At 36.1% G+C, this 23,042-nt stretch overlaps 2 protein-coding genes across 20 annotated transcripts in view; one reads left to right on the top strand and one right to left on the bottom strand.

The window, feature by feature from the left end:
* Window positions 1-680, bottom strand: part of IMMP1L (inner mitochondrial membrane peptidase subunit 1) — a 77,998-nt gene extending 77,318 nt beyond the window's left edge. For 6 of the 17 annotated variants that reach the window (XR_014138622.1, XM_081798404.1, XM_081798403.1 and 3 more), the window contains exon 1: window positions 536-648. The gene's annotated coding sequence lies outside the window, so the exon portion shown is untranslated. Of the gene's footprint in view, window positions 1-535 lie in introns of all 17 variants that reach the window. The other 11 variants (XM_081798409.1, XM_081798412.1, XM_081798407.1 and 8 more) reach the window with 7 other exon arrangements.
* A 63-nt stretch (window positions 681-743) lies between these two features.
* Window positions 744-23,042, top strand: part of ELP4 (elongator acetyltransferase complex subunit 4) — a 233,249-nt gene continuing 210,950 nt past the window's right edge. For 2 of the 3 annotated variants that reach the window (XM_081798399.1, XM_081798400.1), the window contains exons 1-2: window positions 744-1,026; window positions 8,281-8,316. In XM_081798399.1, coding sequence (XP_081654525.1) covers window positions 804-1,026; window positions 8,281-8,316 — 259 coding nt within the window. In that variant the 5' untranslated portion in view covers window positions 744-803. The remainder of the gene's footprint in view (window positions 1,027-8,280; window positions 8,317-23,042) is intronic. The other variant, XM_006728921.3, reaches the window with a different exon arrangement.

The raw sequence follows: 23,042 nt of genomic DNA, 5'->3' as shown, positions 1-23,042 counted from the left end.
TGTCAGAGTAACACTTGTCATTCACACTACTTACGGAAACGCGCCCCAAGACTTCCAGAAGCACTAATTAAAATTAACGAAAGCTTCTCACGGGGACTTGTCAGAGAAGTACATTTTGTCATTTACTGTTTGAGACAGGAAAACCAAATCGCCTCAAAGCTCAAGAGTTTTCCCTCTTAAGGTCTAAATCCAACCCACCTGCCTGCCGCTGGAAGTGTCTAACTGTGCCCAGATGCTCAGCAAGCAACTCATTAAGAGTTCCAATTTCTTCAATATAACACAACCATTCCGAGAAAAACAAAAAACAAAACAAACAAACAAACAAAAAACCTGATGGTAAGGGCGGAATGAATTTTCTCTCAGAAATCAGAAAAGAAAGGGGCGGGGGAAAGTATCTTTCCTTTTTCCTAAGGAGCGAAGAAAGGTGCAAGTTCCCACTGGTAGTTACTGGATATATCGCTCCACTAGCCTCTTTTTTAACTCTGCGTTAATGAAGACACCCAAAACGAGAAAAATGTTAAATGATATTACCCACCTCTAGCCCCAAAGAACCAAGCAACACTCTCACCCAAGACTCAGGTGGGCCTTTCTCACCTGGGCCCAGCAGAAGTCCGCCGTCCCCGCGTTGAGCGCACTTTTCAGCAATACTCCTTGCGATTGGTTGATTGGAAGGAGAGCTCTCAATCCTATTGGCCACGGGAGCGGTGATAGTGGGCAAGGAGGCGGGTGTTTGGGGCTGGCTCTGACAGGCCTGCTGCTTGAGTTCCCAGAGTTCCTATTGGGTCAACGCGGGAAGCTCCAAGATGGCGGCAGTGGCGACCTGCGGCACCGGCGTTGGGAGTACTGGATCTATAGTGGCTGCAACCAGCAAGAACAACGTCACCAGTTTCCAGAGGAAGGGTCCTAGAGCAAGCGGTACCGACAGCGGCTGTTCTCGACTGGTGTCCATCGCGGGCACACGACCATCGGTGCGGAATGGACAGCTGCTGGTATCAACCGGGCTCCCAGCCCTGGACCAGCTCCTAGGTCGGTTCAGAACGGAGATGTGGGCTCAACAGAGGGAAAACTTAGGGAGGGCACCTGCCAGGGAAGCCACCCTAACCGCATATTTCTCTTTGACCCCTCAGCCTTCGGACTTGGAGAGGATAGTCCGGTCTGATAGAGATGGAGGGGAGGAAAGGTTGCATGGAGACTCCTAAATGCTGTTACTGCTCCCACTTTCGACTGTGGTTCTGGCCCACCAGCCTTTTCTAGGTTACAACGGGATCCCTACATGCTTTTATCTAGAAATACTACCTAGTAAGGGGGAATCATTAATATATGGAGACGGTTTGGCCTTCAACTCCAGGATCACCTCCTGGTCTCTGATTGCACCCTTCTGCCAACCCCAGGTAGCTCGTGGTTTCGCCTAACCTACAAAAGTTTGTATCATTGTGAGAGATGGGCTTCATTAGAAAATGCTGAAAAAAAATAACTTCCCCTCTTTCACCGCCAGGCTGCTTATTTCCTGGTTCTGAATCTTCAAACAAACTCTTTTGGCTTTAAGAGAATGGATGTTAAAGAATTATGTGGGTACAAAGTAGTGAAAGACTGTTGTTGATACTGATGGTCATACTAGTATCTGCGTTAATATATGTGTATATATTTTGTTAAATTTTTTCTCTGTATATTTTGCCTCCTAGAGTTACATTGCAAACGATATGTTTAAAGTTAATTCACATTTTAATGAGACAAAAGAAGTCCAGTTCTTAGGCTTTCCTGTATAATCTCTGCAATTTTTCATGAGAAGCCTGCTGAAGAATAGCTTGTTTCGTAACTGTTATGTTGCAAAGATTGACCACATTAGATTGGTAGGACAGAGCTGCTGTGTTAATAGAGCTTGTAAATTAGTTAATTACTATCAGAATGTTGCTTCATTAAAATTGGTCTGTGTTTATATTTCATAATTTCTATATAGTGTGTGATATGTGTCAGTTAAGTCTTGTACACTTTCATAAAATATTACAAATGCTATTGCTTGTTCTTGTACTATACTTGAAATTTCTCTCTGTATTTTTGCCCCTCAAGGTACACTTTTCATATAGTTTTAGTGCAAAGGAAATTGACAAGGCAAGCAACCTGTGAGAAAGAGCACAGCTTCTTGCCTCTGTTATGTCATGTTCTTAACTGGATCCTGGTTATTTCTACACAAATTTAAGTATTTTCACTTAATTGTTTCAAGTCTTGCTTTCCTAAATTGCATGGTACTGAAAACAAATGATCCAAAATATCTAGTTAACAAATATTTATCCCAGTTTTTTTCCCTGTTGAGCTTTACTTGGTGTCATCCCATATTTGAACTTAAAGTTTGGAAGCTGTTCCTAGTCTTTACCTTGCCCCCCCCCACCCCCAATTCAATGGGGATATGTAATTTCATTCACTTGATCCTGAATCTCTTCAAACGAAAAGGTCACATTTCTGACATTATACCTTCAGTTTCTTATTAGAATAACAAAATTTGCCTAGCACAATTCCTGGCACGTAGTTGATTCTCATTAAGTTCTTGATTGGAAGAGAAATGTGTAGAAAAAAAACCTGGATAAGAGATATTGAAAGAGGTAGGATGACTTATGTGTGAGCTCTAGAAGCAGACTTAGGTACAGTGACATGAACAGAATCATAACGCTAGAGACAGTGTAGGCTGATCTTTAGGCTTCAAATTTAGTGTTCTGCACTATGCTACAGCTGTTTCAAATTTTTGAGAACTCTTTTGAAGTGGCTTTAAGCATTTATCAAACCTAAGACTAATGATTTAAGTAAGTCTCTTAAAGCACCCACCAAAAAGTTAACCTAAAACACCTTCTTAAGTGTTTCTACAGTGATATAAACATGAACTGTAATATAAAAATATTCCAGATTTCCTTGTGAGGGACACTAGTATTTGACTGTAACAAGCTTATGCTAAAAATTGGTGTTCGTTTAAGATAATTGGAATAGGTATCAGTTTGGGGATATTTTGAAATATGTTTTTCATGTATACAGTTAACTCTCAAAGTGCACAGAAGAGGTTGTTATAATAGGAGTTAGTACATTTGGAATAATAAATATGTCCAGAAGTATTTTAGTTGTTAAGTTCTTAATGGCATTTTTGTATTATTTTTTATTTTGTGTGGCTCTGTAGAGCAAATCCATTCGTTTTTCATTAAAACATTATTTGGAAGTGAAACATTTGGCTGCTAATGTGTATACACATAAATATAAGTAATTCAGATTATCTTGTTATTCTAAAATATTGGACTCAGATTGTGACAAGCCTAATATAACCATATTGTGACAAGATATAATGATAATAGGATGTTATACCAGAATGGTGAAACTATACTATGACATTGTGATTGTTGCCTAAATCTATTCTGTGGTTACTGTAAAACAAGTAAATATTGTATTGTCACTGCCATGCAGTGCAGTGATACTTTACTACCACTGTGATGTCAATGTAATTTTAAGCATAGATTCAAAATATATTTAAGTATATTTTTAAATATATAGGCAAATTGAATGTTGGTCATTTGAAGATATGCTACTATTTCCATTCCTACTCCCAAGTGCTTCATGAATTTGACAATTCCCTATATCAGCATCTTTTAAACATGATCTAATCATATCAAAAACTTTTGTTCTGACAACTTAAATTTAGTTAAATATTGGTATACATTTCCCAAGTTGACCACATTGGAATTTTTCAACTTCTAAGTTTTCTAACCTAGCTTCTCAACCCTGTCCTTCCAGGACACTTATGTTGTTATATGAGGACACTATATATAAATATTTCAATTCCCTTCTTCTAGGAATCGCCAAAAAGTTTACAGTAAATAAGGGATTCTGGCAGAATTTCTTTTTTTCTAGGGTAAAAGGTGTAACTCATCTTAGGATCAAATTGTCTAACCTGGGGGAATTCTCCCCCAGCCTCATCCTTCAAAAAGGTACTTTAAGGAAGGGTGATTTCTGAGGTTTCACTGGCTTATTTTATGTGCTGTTTGGAATTTACTCAATTTTGACAGTCAAGTGAATGGGAAGATAGGGATTTGGGATAAAGAATAGTCCCGGAAGAATACTCCAAAGAAGCTTGATGGTAGCTGCCATTTTCAAGGCTAATGTCAAAAAGTAAATACTGGTGGGCTTATTTCCTTTGCTCCACTGTATCTTAATTAGAATGTGGGATGTACATTGAGTTTGGACTATATATTAAAAATAATCCTTATTTTTATGATTATGATAGTTTAGCAACTGATGGCTATATATTTAAGGAAAATGTAGTTTATATCAATATATAAAATTGTTTGATGTAATTTAATCTATAGAACCATTCTCACTGTTAATAGCTTTTTCTATTTTGTTTCCTATATTTGCCCAGCTAATAGTTGTGATAATCAAGAGTTGTCAGGATGTTTCCTACCTCCCAGAGAGAGAAGAAAAAGTAGACTTGTTAATGAAATAAACTGCAATTTAATTTGAGGTATGGCATTAATTAAGTAGTTCAGGACATTGCTATGAACAAAGGAAGGGATATGAACTTTTTGTACATTGCGTTTTCCCTAAAATGACCTTCTATAATTTTATACAAAACTATTCCTTTATAGAAAGGAATGATATAAATCACTGTTATCTTTTATGACTTTTATTTCTTTTCCCTTTTGCTTCCTGTAACTTTGAAAAAGGAGAGGCCCTTACAAAGTAAGGTATCACTTCTGGGTCATTATATCCTAATATATTAATTTGACCTTGCTTACCCAAAATTAATTAATAGCTTAATTAGAGATTTGCTTTGGGAAGTGTATGGGGATTGAATTTTCTCCCTTTAATATAATTTTCTGGGGCTCCTGGCTGGCTCAGTTGGTAGAATATGTGATTCTTCATCTCAGAGTCATGGGCTCAAGCTCCACATTGGGCATGGAACCTATTTAAAAAAAAAAAAAAAACTGTAAAAAAAATTTTTTTAATTTAAAAAATCATTTGGTTACTATTCACATGAATAAAATAACCCTTTCCATCATATTTTAAAAATCCTAAAATCAGAAGATAATTGTCACCTAATAAGATCTTAATTTTCTGGTAATGTTTTCTAAAGTATTAGATTTTTTTTTCTAGTTTAAGACAAAATGCTGTGTCATTTCTTAAAATGTTAAATTTTGATTAAATTAACACTTTAAAATATCAAACTTGCAAAGAATCTTCAAGCTCATAATCTTATGTGTTGGTAAACTATTCTACCTGTATTTTTAGTAAGCTGGAAATAGACTTCTTGAGATTTATAAGTAAAACCAAGAGTTTATTTGCTTAGTGACTTCAATGTATTGATGATTTCTCTAAGATCTGATTAAAGAGGAGAGGATACCATAAACAAGACCCTTTTACTCCTTATGTTTCATCACAGAAATAGGATGATTGCTTCCTTACCTGTTACCTGCCAAACATTTTAGTGAACTAATGGGAAAAGATAGTCTATTTTAATTGGGAACTATTAATGTGAACTCTGTGTTGCTTTTGAAATTAATTAAAATTACTAATGGATTTCTGAATTTAAAGATCTCTTAAAATGAGCTTTGGTTGAATGTATCATGTCAAGATATCCTGTCATGGTTGGTGGCTGAAGCTTTTTATTTTTATGAGTACATGGCTACAAACTTGTTCAAACTTACATACAGTTAGAACCTCAGTATATCAAGTGAGATATATCAAAATACCTTATAGAGAGGTATTTTAGGGAAATGTGAGGTCTCGTCACCCTGAAATTTGGAAGAATAGAGGAACTTTGCTGCTATATATGTGTATATATGTACATGTCAAATCATTTTCCCTCATACACAGAATAAAAGGTTGATTTTTAAAATAGTTAATAAGTGGCTTCATCTTATTCCCCATGACCAACCTTCAAAATGACCAACCTTTATTTAAGCCATCCAAATTTAAGTCTAGTGAATTTACGTGGTAGAGCCCTTTAGAAGAAAAGATAATTGCCTTTTTGTAAGAGAAGTCCTGATAGAATATTCAGATGTCTGATTAAAGTCATTAAAATGTCCTCATTTGTTTTAAGTAATGTTCAAATTTTCCAAACATTAGAAATTTAATGTACATAAGATTTAAAATTTAATTAGGTGGCATTTCCTGAATTATCTGAAACTGGATTATTTGTATAATTCTGACAGAAAATTACCTTTTTAGTGTTCTCTCATTTGTATAATGCTTTGCTTAACTAGTTCATCAATGGGAAGTAGTCTTACTCTTACTATTATAGTGATCCCTATTTATCAAATAATGGTATATCTTTAATGAAAAATAAGCCAGAATGGTAACGGCTCTTACTGAGTACCTCTCTGAGCCAGACACGTGAGCTAGGTATCATTTCCTTTAATTGGGAAACTATTCCTGGATCTGTTCTTAATAGTCCCACTGTGAATGACATTCACAAAAAAAATTCTGTATCTATTCCAGTTGTAGGTCTTATATAAATTCTTAATTTCAGGCTACATGAACATAGACCCAGAGATGTCTAGATAAGAAATCTAAGTCTTCCTATAAGAAATAGGTTAAGGAAAGAAAACCAGGTAACTTTTTAATAGTACCTGCTCTAGACTAGACACTGCAGTATCTGTTATGTACATATATTAGTTTGTCTTAAATATACACAGAATGGTGATTAGGTATTTAAATGCTTGTTTTTGCATGTAAAAGAGAAATAAGGAACTGGAAAGTAATTTAAAAGGCTCAAAATGCATTAATAAAAAAAGTGCTCAAACTGGATTAAAAAATTAGTAGTGGTCTATATGTAGCACACATTGTAAAAGTAGACATTTAACCTAATCTTATCTCAGAGAAAATCTTTTTGCTCAGATCCTTTATGGTTGTTATCATCCTACATATTTCAGTTTATGTGAATCTTTTAGTTAGAACAAAATTTGAAGTTATCCTGTGTAATCTGGTATGGCTTTAAATGCTATATTGAAAGAACCTATCTAAATGTGAAATTAAAATATATATTTAGTCCTATAACAAATCCACCTAAACATAAAAATACATAAAGTACTAGTTTCTTTTTAAAATCTTCTCTAACAATTTGAAATATTCTATTCAGAATCATAAAGTCACCAAATTTTGCATTGTATTCTATGTTCATATATGTTACCAAATTTCAAACTCTTTGAAAGATAACATTTATGCATATTTGCAAGGCAAAAAGTAAACACTATCAAAGGAACTTTTCATACTAAGTTTTTCTATATAATGTTTGCCACTACAAAATTTGTTGGAGGAAAAGTTCTTTATTGGTATTCTAAATGTTTCTTTCACAGTTTTATGCACCAAAACCAAAAGACACTGGTAGGATTGTCTTCAATTATCCAACAATTTTGAGTACTTTCTTTTTAAATTACTTTAAATACATTTCATTCTTTGATATACATATTTTATTCTTTTTTAAGTGAATTTGCTAGTGTAATTTATAACAATTACAAATAGTAATACTTTTACAAGTGTTTTTACAAATGTTGCACAAAATATTTGTACTCCAATGTCTTTCTAGTGTAGTTCTCGTTTTCTACAATTTGATTTTAAATTGATTTTTATTGAACCACTATTTGAGTTATATGCTCATAACTGTATTGCCCTAATTCAGATATTCAAAAGAACATTTTCTGCTATTATTAAAAATGTATTTTGTGATTGTGACTTTTTTGTTTGAAATTATGAAAACATTGTTTATTTTAAATTCTAAATGTATTTAAGAGTATGTCCAGTCTTTGTGTATATTATTCATATTGAAAAAAAGAATTACTTTTAATTATCAGGTTTTTCCTCCCCCAAGACATTAAATTTGAGTGTAAATATTAAAGTGGAATTTCTATTATAATAACCTTTCCTATGTTGTACTTCTGTAGTATTAAGTTACTGTGAACATTTAGGTCTTGGCTATTGAGTTAATTTATTAACAAGTACTAAATATAACATTATTAGAACACGTAACCACAGTTACGTTGAATGCTGCATGGTCCTATCACAGGAGAAGGGAGGATAGTACAGTATATTATGAAAGTAATTGTAATGTGTAGTGTATAATTACATATAATATGTAATTATTTCATAATAGCACCTTAAGCAAAGTATTGCGAAGGTAATTAAAATGTTGTTCTCATCTGCAATTTTAAAGTTAGTCAAGTTGCTGTCCTTGATAAAGCTTAACTTTTATGCTAAAGATGTGTATGAAAGGGTAGATTAATTTTCTTCTTGGTTTTGTTTCATTTCCAGGTGGAGGTTTGGCTGTTGGAACAGTTCTTCTAATTGGTTAGTATAGCATACACATTTTGTTCTTCCTGATTAGAGTTTTCTATTGTGCATACTGATTTCATGGGTTTGCCGATTCTGATACTAAATATATAACTTTCTATAAGAGTTAAGGTAAATTAGAAAGGAAATACCTTAAGTTTTAATTTGAATTCAAATGTTGATCTGAACTTGAAATAAAGGAAGCAAGTATATCTGAAAATATAACTCTGGTAATTTAAAAATGTTCACAGTGCATTTTCCTCCATTTCTTTTTAAAAAGGTTAAAGTTAATGCACACTGATTTTTTTTTTTAAATCTCTGTATTTATAGTGGGATTATTATAGTGATTAATTTGAGAAGTTGATGTACCAATAAGTCCATTGTACATATATCATAGATTTTTATTATTATTTTCTTCTTATTGAAAGAAAAGTAACAGATGGATAAAGCATATTTTTTCATGTTTAAGTGCCAATAGTTCTTATTTAATTATATATACATAATCCTATTTGCCTTATTGTTTAGTTTAGATCATAGAATCTGGAATTGAAATAAGCCTTGGCAGTTACATAGTCAAAGTTCCCAACTAGCCATAAATCACTTTTCCATCATTTTGACAGTATCAAACACAATTTGAATACAGATTATATAATTTAAAGGGCTCACTACTTCACAAAACTATGCATTATCATTGAAAATACTGTGATTTATTAGAAAGTTCTTTATTTCTTTTAAAGATCTTATTTATTTATTTGAGAGAGAGAGAGAAAGCAAGCACAGGCAGAGGGAGCCGCAGAGGGAGAGGGAGAAGCCGACTCCCTGCTGAGCAGGGAGCCCGATGCAGGGCTCGATCCAAGCGCCCTGAGATCACAGCCTGAGCCGAAGGCAGACACTTAACCCACTGAGCCACCCAGGTGCCCCAGAAAGTTCTTTATATTAATGTTTAAGTAATTCAACAGATTTGTTTCTAATTTTGTTCTCTGATGCAATACAGAATTAACTTGTATACTTCATCGCGTGACACTCTTAAAATATTTGAAAATATTTTATTACCTCAAATCTTCTCTAAATGAAATAGAGACAGTTTCTTAAACTGTTTTTTATGTGTTGTAGTTTTCATGTTCCTCACTATCCTGGTTGTTCTTTTGTCACACCTATCATACTGGCATCGTCTCTTCAACTGTACTCACAACTGAATACAATATCCCAAATTTACTGTGCCTATACTCAGCATATTGAGACTATAAAATGTGATCATCTAGACAGAATTATTATTTCTAGGAACCAATGAAGTTATTTTATATTCATTGACATCTCTTAAGGTAGCAATGAAATGTGTTACCCTGCCCCAGGACTGCAAAATGGTGGTGTTTTAAATTTGGTATGTACAGAAGCATTTGTCTAATAAATGAAGCTCTATCTGGAAAACTCAAAAGAGATGTGTAGTACATCTTATTCCCCATCTCTGCTGGATAATTAAAGAGTAATAATAATAGTGAGAGCTGCCCTAAAAATCTTACTATGGGTCAGTATTGTGCTAAGTGTTTTATTTTTTTAGATTTTACTTATTATTTATTTGAGAGAGAAAGAGCAAAAGCGGGCAGAGGGAGAGGGAGAAATAGGCTCCCTGCTGAGCCCATCTCGGGGCTCAATCCCAGGACCCTGAGATCATGACCTGAGCTGAAGGCAGACGCTTAACCAACTGAACCCCCCAGGTGCCCTGTGCTAAGGGTTTTATACATGGTTTTTCTATCAATATAACAACCTTGTAAAATGTTACATGTAATCCATATTATTCCCATCTTATACTTTTAAGAAATAAGGCTCAGAGGGGTGCAGTAACTTTCCCATTATCACATAGCGAGTGAAAGAACTAGGATTTGAATTCTGGTATGACTGAAAAGCCCATGTTTTTATAACTGTGCTCTGTAGCTTTCTTACATGCTTCATTTAATAGCCATAACAAGTAAAATAGGAGTTTTGTAGCTTTTTAGAATAAAGTTTTAAATAGTAAATTAAGCCTACATTTGTGGGGTTTTTTTTCTTTTAATAAATTTTCATATTTCTAAACTTGAAAGAGCCCTCATTTAATTAATTCACAATAAGGACAGAAGTTGCAGCAATGCCAAAAAATTCTTTTTTTTTTTTTTTTTAAGAGAACTGGTGATTGCCAGAAGAGAAGACGGTGGGGGGAGGAGGGGTAAAATGAGTGAAGGGGAGTGGGAGGTACAGGCTTCCAGTTATGGAATGCATTCATCACAGGGGTGAAAGGTAAAGCATAGGGATTGTAGTCAATGGTATTATAATAGGGTTATATGATGACAGATTGTAGCCACACTTGTGGTAAACGTAGCATAAAGGTATAGAATTGTTGAATCAATATGTTGTACACCTGAAACTAATGTAACATTGTGTGTCAACTGTACTTCAACAAAAAAATTAATAATAAAATTAGACTTTTTTTTTTTTTAAGATTTTATTTGATAGAGAGAGACAGTGAGAGAGGGAACACAAGCAGGGGGAGTGGGAGAGGGAGAAGCAGGCTTCCCACTGAGCAGGGAGCCCGATGTGGGGCTCGATCCCAGGACCCTGGGATCATGACTTGAGCCAGAGGCAGACGCTTAATGACTAAGCCACCCACGTGCCCCCAAATTAGACTTTTTACAAAAGAAAAAAATGTTCCTATTTTACATAATCAGCATTTCTTCATTCCAGTCAGAAAGTTTTGTCTCCATAATAGTAAAACAATATACAAAGGCTATTAAGATTTTTCAGGTGTGCAATATTTGTTAAAGATTGATTTATATAGTTGCAGCTTATTGCTACCTAAAATATATTAATTTTTAAAAATCATGCCATTGAGTCATTTTGGTTCTGTGTTCAGTCATCATATTTGAACCCAACCATTAATTTCCATGCAGCTCTTGGTTTCAAAATACCTGCCACGTTCTTACCAGCCATTCACTTCGATCACTACAATATAATTTTCTGGACACTTACCTAGGGCTTAGTGCCCAAGTCTCTGAATAATAGACAACATTTAATAAAAAATTAAATAAAATATGTTCTGTAAAATATTTGTGCCACCGATCAGTCTTTAAAGTACTATTTAAGAACCTGAGGTACAGAATTATTCCTAACACTAGACATAAGACAGAGAAATACCCTGTAATTGAGAAGTTCTAGAAATGGTGATGTCAGTCTCATTTTTAAAAACTTATCTTTTAGTACATAAGGAATGAATGAAGGATTTTATGGACAAAATATTTCAGTTTTAATGTCAATAAATAAATACATAAAATACAAAGGGATATGTAGAGAATATTAGGTTGTCCTTTGAGGTGCTCAGTCCCTGTACTCAGAGACAATACTGTCCTGGTATCCTCCCCAAATATTTCTACTGAAGTAATAAACATGGGGACACTCTGCTTTTTCCACTTAATACATCTTAGAGATCAGTCTATGTGCAATTATATGCTATTCTAACAACTGCATAAGATTTCATTATATGGATGTGCCATAATTTATTTAAATAATTCTCTATTGATGAATTTAAGTTCCATTCTTCTATTGCTAAGAGTGCTATGTACATAATCTTGTATATAAGCTTTGCAAACATTTGTAAATATCTGTAGAATAAATTCCAAGATACAGACTCGGTTAGTTGAGGCATGTTAAATTGTATTAGATATTATTAGATTTTTCTCCCAAGAGGGATATGCCATCTTTTACTTCAGTCAACAGTTAAAAGAATACACCAGTGAGTTCACCTTCACCCTTGACATTACCAAACATTTAAATCTTTACCAGTCCGAACAAGTGAAAAGTGAAGAATGGCATTTCCTCATTTGGGCCTGGGACTTTTCGCTTTGATGACTAAAAATCTGGAGAGTTACTATAATAGTTTTTAAAATGTGCAACTAAATTTTAATTCTTTTCTCAAGGGGAAGTATCTGTGAATGATACTAAGGATCCAGTGATGATTGATAATTCATTCAATAAATGTTCATTGAACACATGGGTGTATGCTAGATATTGGGGTTACAAATATAAATCAGATACTCTCTTCCCTTAAGGAACTTTGCACCTATGGAGGAGACATCGGTAAAGCAAATAATTACAATATAATAAGTTAAATACCATAATAGATGTTTCTATTATTACATTTTAACATGGGTCGTAGCTAGAACAAGGGCCTGCTATTGATTTTTATATATTGATCTTATAACCAGCAACTTTTGGAATAGTTTATAGATTCACTTGAATATTATGAGTAGGCAGTCATCTTCTGCAAATATTGACAATGTTACTTCATAACAGATTTTGGTATCTTGCAATTGGGTGCTTCCATAACAAATACTAAAAAATATGAGTGTGGCTTTGGAACCAGGTAGTAGGCAAAAGCTGGAAGGGTTTTTGAGGAGCATATTAATTAGAGAAAGCCTAAATTGCCATGAACAGATTGTTAGTAGAAATCTGTACTCTGATGACACTGCGAGTGAGAGGGAAAGGAACTGAGATCCATGTTACACAAAGCTGGAGGATGGGGCATCCTTGTTATACAGTAGCAAAAGCGTAGTGACATTGTTGTCTGCAGTTGTATGGGAATAGAACACATCCCTAATGAACTTGATGGTCTAGCAAAGGAGTTTGTTTTTTTTTATAGTGAGTAATAAGGAAAAGCTCAGATAAGAATAACTAAAGCATAGCAACAGACTTTTTAAAAAGTCTATCTTTGATGAAATATCAATTCACCAACATATAGTAGGTATTCAGTAACTGTTGAATTAATGATTGAATAAAAGAATATGACAGGTATAAGGCAAAGGCCTTGCCTTTATAGTCTGGTTTTTCTGTAAAGCTAGTATTTTGAATCTTCTCAGTATTATTTATGCCCTACTATCAACTTCTAAGTGTTAAAGATTTTTGAAAATATGCATAACTGTGATAAATTTAGTTTCATCATCTATTAGCTTTTCTTTAGAAAACCTTAAAGCAAGGGGCACCTGGGTGGCTCAGTCAATTAAGCATCCGACCCTAGGTTTCAGCTCAAGTCATGATCTCAGTGTCATGGGATAGAACCCCATGTTGGGCTCCATCCTCAGGCTCTGCTTGAGATTCTCTCCCTTCCCTTCTGCCCCTCCCCCTGCTTGTTTTCTCTCTCTCTCTAAAATAAAATATCTCCATGGCGCCTGGGTGGCTCAGTTGGTTAAGCGACTGCCTTCGGCTCAGGTCATGATCCTGGAGTCCCTGGATCGAGTCCCGCATCGGGCTCCCTGCTCGGCGGGGAGTCTGCTTCGTCCTCTGACCCTATCCCCTCTCATGTGTTCTCTCTCTCTCATTCTCTCTCTCTCAAATAAATAAAATCTTTAAAATAAATAAAATAAAATATCTCCATGGGGCCCCTGGGCAACTCAGTCGGTTAAGTGGCCAACTCTGGATTTCAGCTAAGGTCATGCTCTCAGGGTACTGGGATCAAGCCCCCTGCTGGGCTCTAGCTCAGTGAGGAGTCTGGTTGGGATTCTCTCTCTCCCTCTCCCTCTGCCCTTCCCCGTGCTCATGTGTGTGCAACTTGTATAGTAGATGAAGTCTGCCTTAAAAAATGGTTCAGGGGTGCCTGGGTGGCTCAGATGGTTAAACGTCTGCCTTCGGCTCAGGTCATGATTCCAGGGTCCTGGGATCGAGCCCCACATCGGGCTCTTGGCTCAGCAGGGAGCCTACTTCTCCCAATCCCTCTGCCTCTCCCCCTGCTCATGCTCTTGCTCTCTGCATCTCTGTGTCTCAAATGTATAAAATCTTTTTTAAAAAATGGTTCAATAGCTCCAAATATAAACCAATTATGGAGATTTAAAGTCAGTGGATAGGAGCATAGGGCATTACTATATTGCTCATCACTCAAAGATTTTTTTTTATTCCAGAAGTTAAAGAAAATTAAAGTGTGAAGATGGTTTGCATTAATAGATTTTCATTATAGATTGTCAAGTTTTTAACCATTTCTCTTAAAAGAGATTATTCATTTACCAAGGTAATTGTGTGCATAAGTGTGTACATGCACATGAGTATGGGCTTGCAGAGCAATGTATTTACAGTTTCAGTAGCAATAGAACTATGAAAACTAGAGATAGCACTGCCAGAAACCCAGGGTAGATCTATTTTAGATCTTCCAAATACAGCTGAATAAATGAATATGAATTTATAACACGCCATTCTCAATTGAATAACCAAGGTACCCCTACATTTACTTAGAAAATCAAAGATAGACTTTTCCTGAAACATGTTTCATTCTTTAGTACTGGACTGGGTTTTGAGATGTTTATATTTAAATTGCTTTCTGACAGTCTGGCACAAAGATAAATTTGGGACATCTTAAAAGTATCAAAAGTGAAGGAATGGCGTAAATATTTAGAATTTTTATAGCTTCTTTTAAAATAAAGGATCTTAATCTGTTTGCAGCGATATTGAGCATCAAAAGGTTTAATAGAAGTTGTCAGTCATTAAAATACAAGTTATGTGGGGCGCCTGGGTGGCTCAGTCGTTAAGTGTCTGCCTTCGGCTCAGGTCATGATCCCAGGCTCCTGGGATCGAGCCCCGCATCGGGCTCCCTGCTCGGCAGGAAGCCTGCTTCTCCCTCTCCCAGTCCCCCTGCCTGTGTTCCCTCTCTTGCTGTCTCTGTCTCTGTCAAATAAATAAATAAAATCTTTAAAAAATAAATAAAATACAAGTTATGTGACACTTATGAGTGCATTATTTTTAAATTAATCTCTAATGTTAATTATATCATTTTAGTTCAGAAGTAGGAAATAAATGATATACTGTTAGACAATTACAACTAGCTATGAGTGTAACTTTTGTATTGGTTACCTATTACTGTGTAACAGTATTAATACAAGCTTAGTTTTAAAACAAAACACATTTATTTTATTGAGGCTCCTGGGTGGCTCAGTTGGTTAAGCATCTGCCTTCGGCTCAGGTCATGGTCCCAGGGTCCTGGGATCGAACCCCACATTGGGCTCCCTGCTCAGCGGGGGGCCTGCTTCTCCCTCTCCCTCTGCTGTTCCCTCTGCTTATGCTCTCTCTCTCTGTCAAATAAATAAATAAATAAATCTTTAAAAAAAAAAACACGTTTATTATCCCATGATTTGTGTGTGTTGGGAGTCCAAGCAAAGTTTATCAGGGTCCTCTGCAAGCCAACAGTCAGACTCAGGACTGAGTTCTCATCTGAAGTCTTGGCAGGGGAAGGATCTGCTTTCAAGCTCACATGGTTGTTGGCAGCATTCAGTGCCCTGCTGCCTGTCAGTCAAGGGCAGCTCACAACATGGTATCTTATTTCTTCAAAACCAGTGAAGAAGAATATACCTCAGCAAGACAGACATTATAGTCTTATGTAATAGAAGGGTGACATCCCATTACCTTTGCCATATTCTTCTGGTTAGAAACAAGTCACAGCTTCCACACACACACTCAAAAAGAGGAGATTATACAAAAGCATGAATACCAGGAAATAGGAATTATGGGGCTCACCTTAGAATCTGCCACTCTTTTCACAATTTTAATTTATTATTTCATGTAATAACAAAAACTAAGCACTCTCAATATATCCCTCACAGGATATTATGATATTTTCTCATCAGTTGCCTTCAACCTTTTTGAAATTGCTGAGTTATATATTTTCTTCTACAACATGTAATAAATTCTAAGCATTTGCCCTATTATGCACAAGTTGGCAAACTATAGCCTGTGGGCCAGTGACCTATCTCTAAATAAAATTTTATTAGAACACAACCATGCTTAATTATTTGTACATTGTCTATGGTTGCTTCTGTGGTACAAGGGCAGAGTTGAATAGTTTCAACAGAGGCTGTATGTACAGTTTACAAGTCTGAAAAACTTATTTTCTGACTCTTTAAGAAAAAGCTTACCAATACCTGTTTTATATTCTGTATTTTTCTTAACTTATGGTAGTACAACTTGTTGAAAGATTGAAATAGGAAAACTGGTATCCATGCAGTTCTTTAGTAAAACCACCTGACCTTTTGTCCTGAAGCATCTAAGCACCTACAATGTGTTTAGCACTGCTAGGCAGTATAAATCTTGGGTTTTACCCTTTCTGAACTTAAACTGGATGTTGATTGCACATGGAATAAATATGAACAGTACATATATAATATACAGATGTTTTTGCAGATGTAAGAGGTATAGAAAAGGCTTAAATTGAATCAAACTATGGGTAGAAATTGAGGGGAAATGAAGAGAGAAAAGTACTCATATGGAAAACTGTATTAACAAATGCACAAAAGTAGATATCAATGCATTATGCTTATGTAATAAAGAAGTGAAAGCTCTTCTAAAGTAGAGATTATTTATTTGGAATTAGAAGGAAAGTTTGGCTTCCTTCCCCTGGGTCTCTTGCCTCAACTACCTACTTGTAGAATTCAAATTGTAAAACTTCAGAACCTTAGGCCAGTTTCAGAAATTGCAGTGTGCACAGACGAGGCTGTTGACTTTTCATCCACCAGAGGACTCCTGGGATTTTTGTTTGTTTAACTTTATGGCCAGCTAAATCCATCATGCTTTACCTCTTTGTTATCTTTGGTCATTGTCCAAGAATTAAGCTATTCTAATGATCGTCTCTGTTACTTTTATCTCCGTAATACTCTTTTTTTCTCTGTAGATTCAATTTCCTACTCTTTTTATCCCTTCTAAATCTTTCCAGTTTGCTTTGTATAATACCTGTTTCATGTAAAACAAACTCTAATGTCTTAAAAATTATCATTAAATATTTTATTCAAATATATAACATTTATTGAGAATTTACTATATACTGGGTATCATGCTGAGCCTTTGACATGTATTTTATCATTTAGTTTCACAGCAATCAGAGGAAATGTCTATATTTTACAGGAGATTGGACTTTTGAGAGAAGCCAAGTAACTTGCCCAAAGTCACACACTTAGTAGCTAAGATTTGCGAGCGGGTTTCTCTGACATTAAATCATCATTTTACACTAAAACGTGATAATTTACCTTAAAATTTTTTTCCAGAGTGAGATTTATACCTTTGGCTTTTCTACCTTTTATATCATCTCACTGCTGCCATAGAGTGAATTCTTAGTTATTTCTATCATTTATTGGAGACCTTCATGATCTCCAACCTCAAGTAAGCTTTCAGCATTTGCCAGTGAACTTTTGTATCTGTCGTCACCTCTTTTTCATTCTCAATAACTTCAGTGGTCTTTTAAAACCTTCTTATCCTCAAACATCTAACATTACTACTTCCTTCCTCATTTTCTCAGATAACTTGCAGTATTTCACATGGGAACGGTAGTCTCTTCAGATGAGAACTCACTCAAATTCCCACTGTCAAACTTCAGTACTTACTTCTACCCATACATGGGAAGATGTCCTGTACCTTCTCCTGTTTGAGAATCGTCCTTTCACCTGGACGTTAGATCTTTCCCTTCCACCTTTCCAAGGAGTGGCAGTATCAATTTTCTCTTCTTTAACTTCTCTTTCTTTTTTAGTTCTTTCCCGTGTGTACTTAAACATGCTCAATCTGTTTTCAAGCCTTATTTCTTTTTTAAAAGGGAAAATTCTTTGTCCTTTACCCCAGTCCTCTAACTATCCCTTTTTCTCTTCCCTTTTATAGCCAAGCCTCTTGAGTAGTCTGTACCTCTTCTATGTTTTCACTATATTTCAGTCATTCCTCAGTTTACTTGAGGCATAGCACATCACTGAAGCCACCTTAGCCAGAGACATTAGTGACCTTCTCGTGGCTAAACCCAAGAAATACTTCTCAGGTCTCTTCCTTCCTGATCTCTGCAACAGTTGATACAGTTACTCACTCTTTTGCTCAAGTACTCTCTTCCTTTGGATCTTTTATAACATTCTCTTCTGGTTTTCCTTCTACCCCTCTGCTTTCATTTTTTAAGACTCCTTTGCCTCTAATTTAAAATACTGGTATCCTCTTCCCTCTTCTAGTGCTACATACTCTCCCTGGGAGATCTCAGTTCCTGCCATAACTAGAATGATGGGGGAGGGGGGACTCATTTTGTGAAAGTAATCACTAATCTCTGGTCATTGCTACATACATAGGATCCACAGAGAAATGCAGAGATCATATTCAACTCCCTATTCAACATTTTCTCTTGAATATCTTACAGGCACCTCAAAATGAATGTGTCTAGAGATGAACTTTCCTTATCTCCAAATTCTACCCCATTCCTCCTCCTGTGATTCCTGGATTATTCAGTCTACCAAGTGACACATGCCAGAGACCTGAGTGATATATTTGTCTCTCACACTGTACACATCCAGTAATCATTAAATCCCAAGGTTTTTAACCTTTTAAGTATTTTAAAATTTTACTTCTCTCTATTCTTGCTACTGTGACCCTAATCCACAAATCTCACTGAAATTATTATAAGAGCTTCTTAAGTTGCTTCCAGTGTTTTCTTACTTCAGTTCATTTTCATACTATAGCTAGAATGAACTTTCTGATATAAAATCTAATCATGATATATCCTTGCTTAAGACCTTTCTGTGCTCACTATCCATCTTAACATAAGGTCCATATTCTGTAGCCTGGACTATAGGGCCTTTAATGATCTGCCACTGCTGATTCACTTCAACCTTATCTCTTCTCATGCTCTCACCTCTTTCCTCAAGCCTTCTGTTTATCACCCTAGGCTTTTAATTCCATCCAAGTGCCATTCTCTCCAGGCCATTGCTTAAATTATTTCTTGCTTCCTCTTTTTTCCCTTTCTTTCTGCTTTTTTTTAATTTAAATTCAATTAACATATAATGTATTATTTGTTTCAGGGGTACAGGTCTGTGATTCATCAGTCTTATATAATATCCAGTGTTCATTACATCCCATCTGCCCTGGGGAAGGGCAGAGGGAGAGAGAGGAGGAGAGAAGCAGACTCCCCATTGAGAGCGGAGCCTGTTGTGGGGCTCCATCTCACCACCCTGAGATCATAACCTGAGCCAAAATCAAGAGTTGGAGGCTTAACTGACTTTGCCACCTAGGTGCCCCTCTACTTCTGTGCTTTCTAAATGTGTAGGAGATAAAGGAGAGACAGGAGGTAGAATGATTCCCAGATGTTTGGCCTGAGAAGATTTGGAGTTAATAATACTAGGTGAAGTCAGAAAAGGAGGAGAAGGAGCAAATATTGAGGTGAAGTATGAATTCAGTTTAAACATAGTGAATTTTAGGAGTATTAAATTTAGGCTAGAGAAAAATATTTGGGATTTCTCAGCATTATTTGACTAATTTTTTAATCAGTGGATGTTTTGGTTAAAGTCATTCATAGGCATGTATTAGAATGCCCAGGTTTATAGACCCTGGAGGATCTAAGATGGAACTTTAGGGGATCTGTTAATTCCCTGAAATTATATGTAAATTTGTGTATGACTGTGTATATTTTTAGAGTAACATATAACTTGCATCAGATTTTCAGAGTGGTCTGAGACTCCAGGAAAAACTAAGAACAACTAGAGTATAAAGAAAAGCAAGTCAAAATCTAAAGCGAAAGCACATCAGTGTTTAAAGGATAGATAAAGGAAGATAAGCCCATGAAAGAAATTAAGAGCATAGCCTCTGGAATCAGCCTGCCTAGATTCAAATCATGGCTCTGCTGTTTACTAGCTGTGTCACGTTAGGCAAGCTGCTTGCTTTCCCTGTGCCTTGTTTCTTTACCTGTAAGATAGGGATTAACAACATTTATCTTACAACTTATTATGAGGATTAAATGAACTAATGCATGAGAAGTGCATTGCACCATGTTTAGCATATAGTTAGTGGTCAAGTTTAGCTATTTATTGTTTTTTTTTTTTTTAAGATTTTATTTATTTATTTGAGACAGAGAGAATGAGAGAGACAGAGAGCACATGAGAGGGGGGAGGGTCAGAGGGAGAAGCAGGCTACCTGCCGAGCAGGGAGCCCGATGCGGGACTCGATCCCAGGACTCCAGGATCATGACCTGAGCCGAAGGCAGTCGCTTAACCAACTGAGCCACCCAGGCGCCCAAGCTATTTATTATTTTTAACAGGATGTTGAGTACCTCAGAACTGATGACTATAGCCCACATTGAGAAAAAGAAGGCAAAGGTTAAAGTTCCCTCTTTCCTGCAGCTGGGATTAAATACCTCCTTGCAGGCCCAGAGATCCACCACAACTACTTCCTTATAACTCCATCACCATCACCATTACCAAGGATCATAGGCAAGGATTGGAGAGAACAGGAGTGCAGTATTGAAGTTCAAAAGTGATCCCTCACTCAGGAGAGTATGGGGGTACAGTTCCCAAGAGTATCAGACATAGACATTGAAGATGCTTGCAAAAAGCAGAAACTGGCATCCATGTTTCCCAGCTGACTTCTTGCTGAACTTTTGAACCTGTAAGCCCATCAGTGAGTAGTACATGGTGAGAGAGTCTTTGGGGGAAGCCTGCCTTAAATCTCCTATGGTTTGTCAGCATTCTCAACAACACTGTTTTCTGTGTCTGGTGTAGAAAAGGGAGGGAGGCCTGCTGCGATAGATTGTATAAACAGCCGAAATAATAATGATAGCAATAGCTAACATTTCCGGAGCAGAAGTTGAATGTAAATTACTGGCCAGCCCCCCCCAAAACCTAGATTCCACCTCAGAAGGGTTTTTCAATGACAGATGTGGCCAAAGTGAAACTGAACAACCACCCGTGAAAACCACGCTCACCACCTACATGGAAACCACCGTAACTTCATAGGCTGGAAAACAGCAGGCTTAAATATTAAATAGACCAGATCATACTGAGGCTAGGGACATCGCTCCCTAACCAGACAGGCAATTATGTAAGTTGATCACTGCCACTTTTTTCCTCCTGCTCTCCCAACAATACAACTGAGACTTGGAGAGAAGACATAGAGGAAGAGGTATTTTAGAACCTTCCTTTCCTTTAGAACCCCTCTGTCCCACTAAGGCTTTCAGACCACAAATCCTAGTCTGCTTTGAAGGGGAAGGGGGAAGCTTTGCACTGAATGTTAAAGTTTTAAATTTGACTGTTCCAAATGTTAATAACTGAAAATGGTGAGAAAATCATTGAATTATCTCCAGATGTCAAGAGATGAGAAAAGGAAGATTTGACATAGCATAGTTGAAAGTAGTGACTAGAAAAATTAAATAGACCCATTTCATGTTTATTTACCAAAGAATTGAGAGCTCTGTATAAACTGTTTACATATATAAAGAATGTCTAAAGAAACAGGGCAATGGGGCACAAAAAGTATCTTAAAAATAGGGGGTATGAGTGGAGAGAGAGAGTGTGTAGTTCCAAGAAGAAATTCGCCCATGGTAATAGCTGCCGTAGACAAAATAAGATAAAGATTTTTAAAGTGTCCAGGAAAATAGACAAAGTCATTGGTGACTTTCTCAGCACAATGAAAGGGCAATTCCTTTGGACTTTGATATTAAGGAAAAATTGATATTCCTGTTGTTTTATCCATTAGGTTTCATTCTGCCTCTCGTGTGATTCCATTTATATATGACAGCCCATCAAATATTTGAAGACCGCTCTCTTGCATCCCTTGGGTCTCTTTTTCTTCAAACTAAATATCCCATTTCTCATGCTTTTAAGTTCTTTCACCATCCTGGTCACTTCATTCTGAATATGCTTTAGTTTCTGTAAGTCCTCAAATGAAATATACTATTGTCAGTTTGGTCCACGACTATAGAATAGACTAGGACAACCATCTCTCTCAACCTAAGAATTAGACTGTTAATTCAGGCCAGAACTGCATTTGCCTTTTGACAGTTCTGTCACATCATTATCGTTTTTGCTTTCCCAGTGTTACGGGGATTCACTAAATAGATTAATTAAATGCTTAGTGTACAACTTCAAAATTTGTTTCACAAAAATGGTGATTTTCAGCTTGAAGAGCTTAGGTTTTTAACTAATCTCTGAATAGGCGATCTTCCTCCTGTTAGTTTTCCTGCCTCATAGGAGTCTTTGAAAAAATCGGGTCAATAACTTATAAAGTGTGTGCACGTGTGTGTGTGTGTGTGTGCGCGTGCGTGCTTGGGTGTGTTTTCAGCCAAACTACAATAGATCTGGCTGATTTACAAGACAAAATAGATTTTTGGTTTTTTCCGTAATTATACAAATATTTACTAAATGTACAGTATGTACCTACTACAGCAATACAGCAATGAGATGAATTCTCTGCCATGAGGATCTTTTAGCTTGATGGAGAAATTTCAATATGTATATTAAATGCTACTGTAGGAGTTAACAAGATGCTCCAGGGCACTCTGATCATCTCACTCAGCCTTGAGGAAAGCTTCTCCAAAGATGAGTTTATCTATTTTGGGTCTGGGAGGATTTGAGGGAATTAGCTAGCCAAAAAGGTGAAGTAATTTATGCAGAGGTCCTGACTTAAGATGTAGTATGGCTATTGGAGATAGTAATTGAAGCTATGAGTGTAGATAAGATCAGTAGGGATTGTATTAGGTAAGAAAAGAGTTACAACTCTCGCTCATTTAAAACATAGGTAGAAAAAAAGAAATTCTGCCATCTAGTTTATTATTTTTATTCTTATGTTAATCCCCATACATTACATCATTAATTTTTGATGTAATGTTCCATGATTCATTGTTTGTGCATAACACCCAGTGCTCCATGCAGAATGTGCCCTCCTCAATACCCACCAGGCTAACCCATCCTCCCACCCCCCTCCCCTCTAGAACCCTCAGTTTGTTTTTCAGAGTCCAT

Source organism: Leptonychotes weddellii, chromosome 11, assembly GCF_054177405.1.
Source record: "Leptonychotes weddellii isolate Sample4059 chromosome 11, ASM5417740v2, whole genome shotgun sequence".
Classification (NCBI taxonomy): domain Eukaryota; kingdom Metazoa; phylum Chordata; class Mammalia; order Carnivora; family Phocidae; genus Leptonychotes; species Leptonychotes weddellii.
The sequence above is the reverse complement of the archived record's forward strand: the minus strand, read 5'-3'. Positions and strand labels throughout refer to the sequence as shown.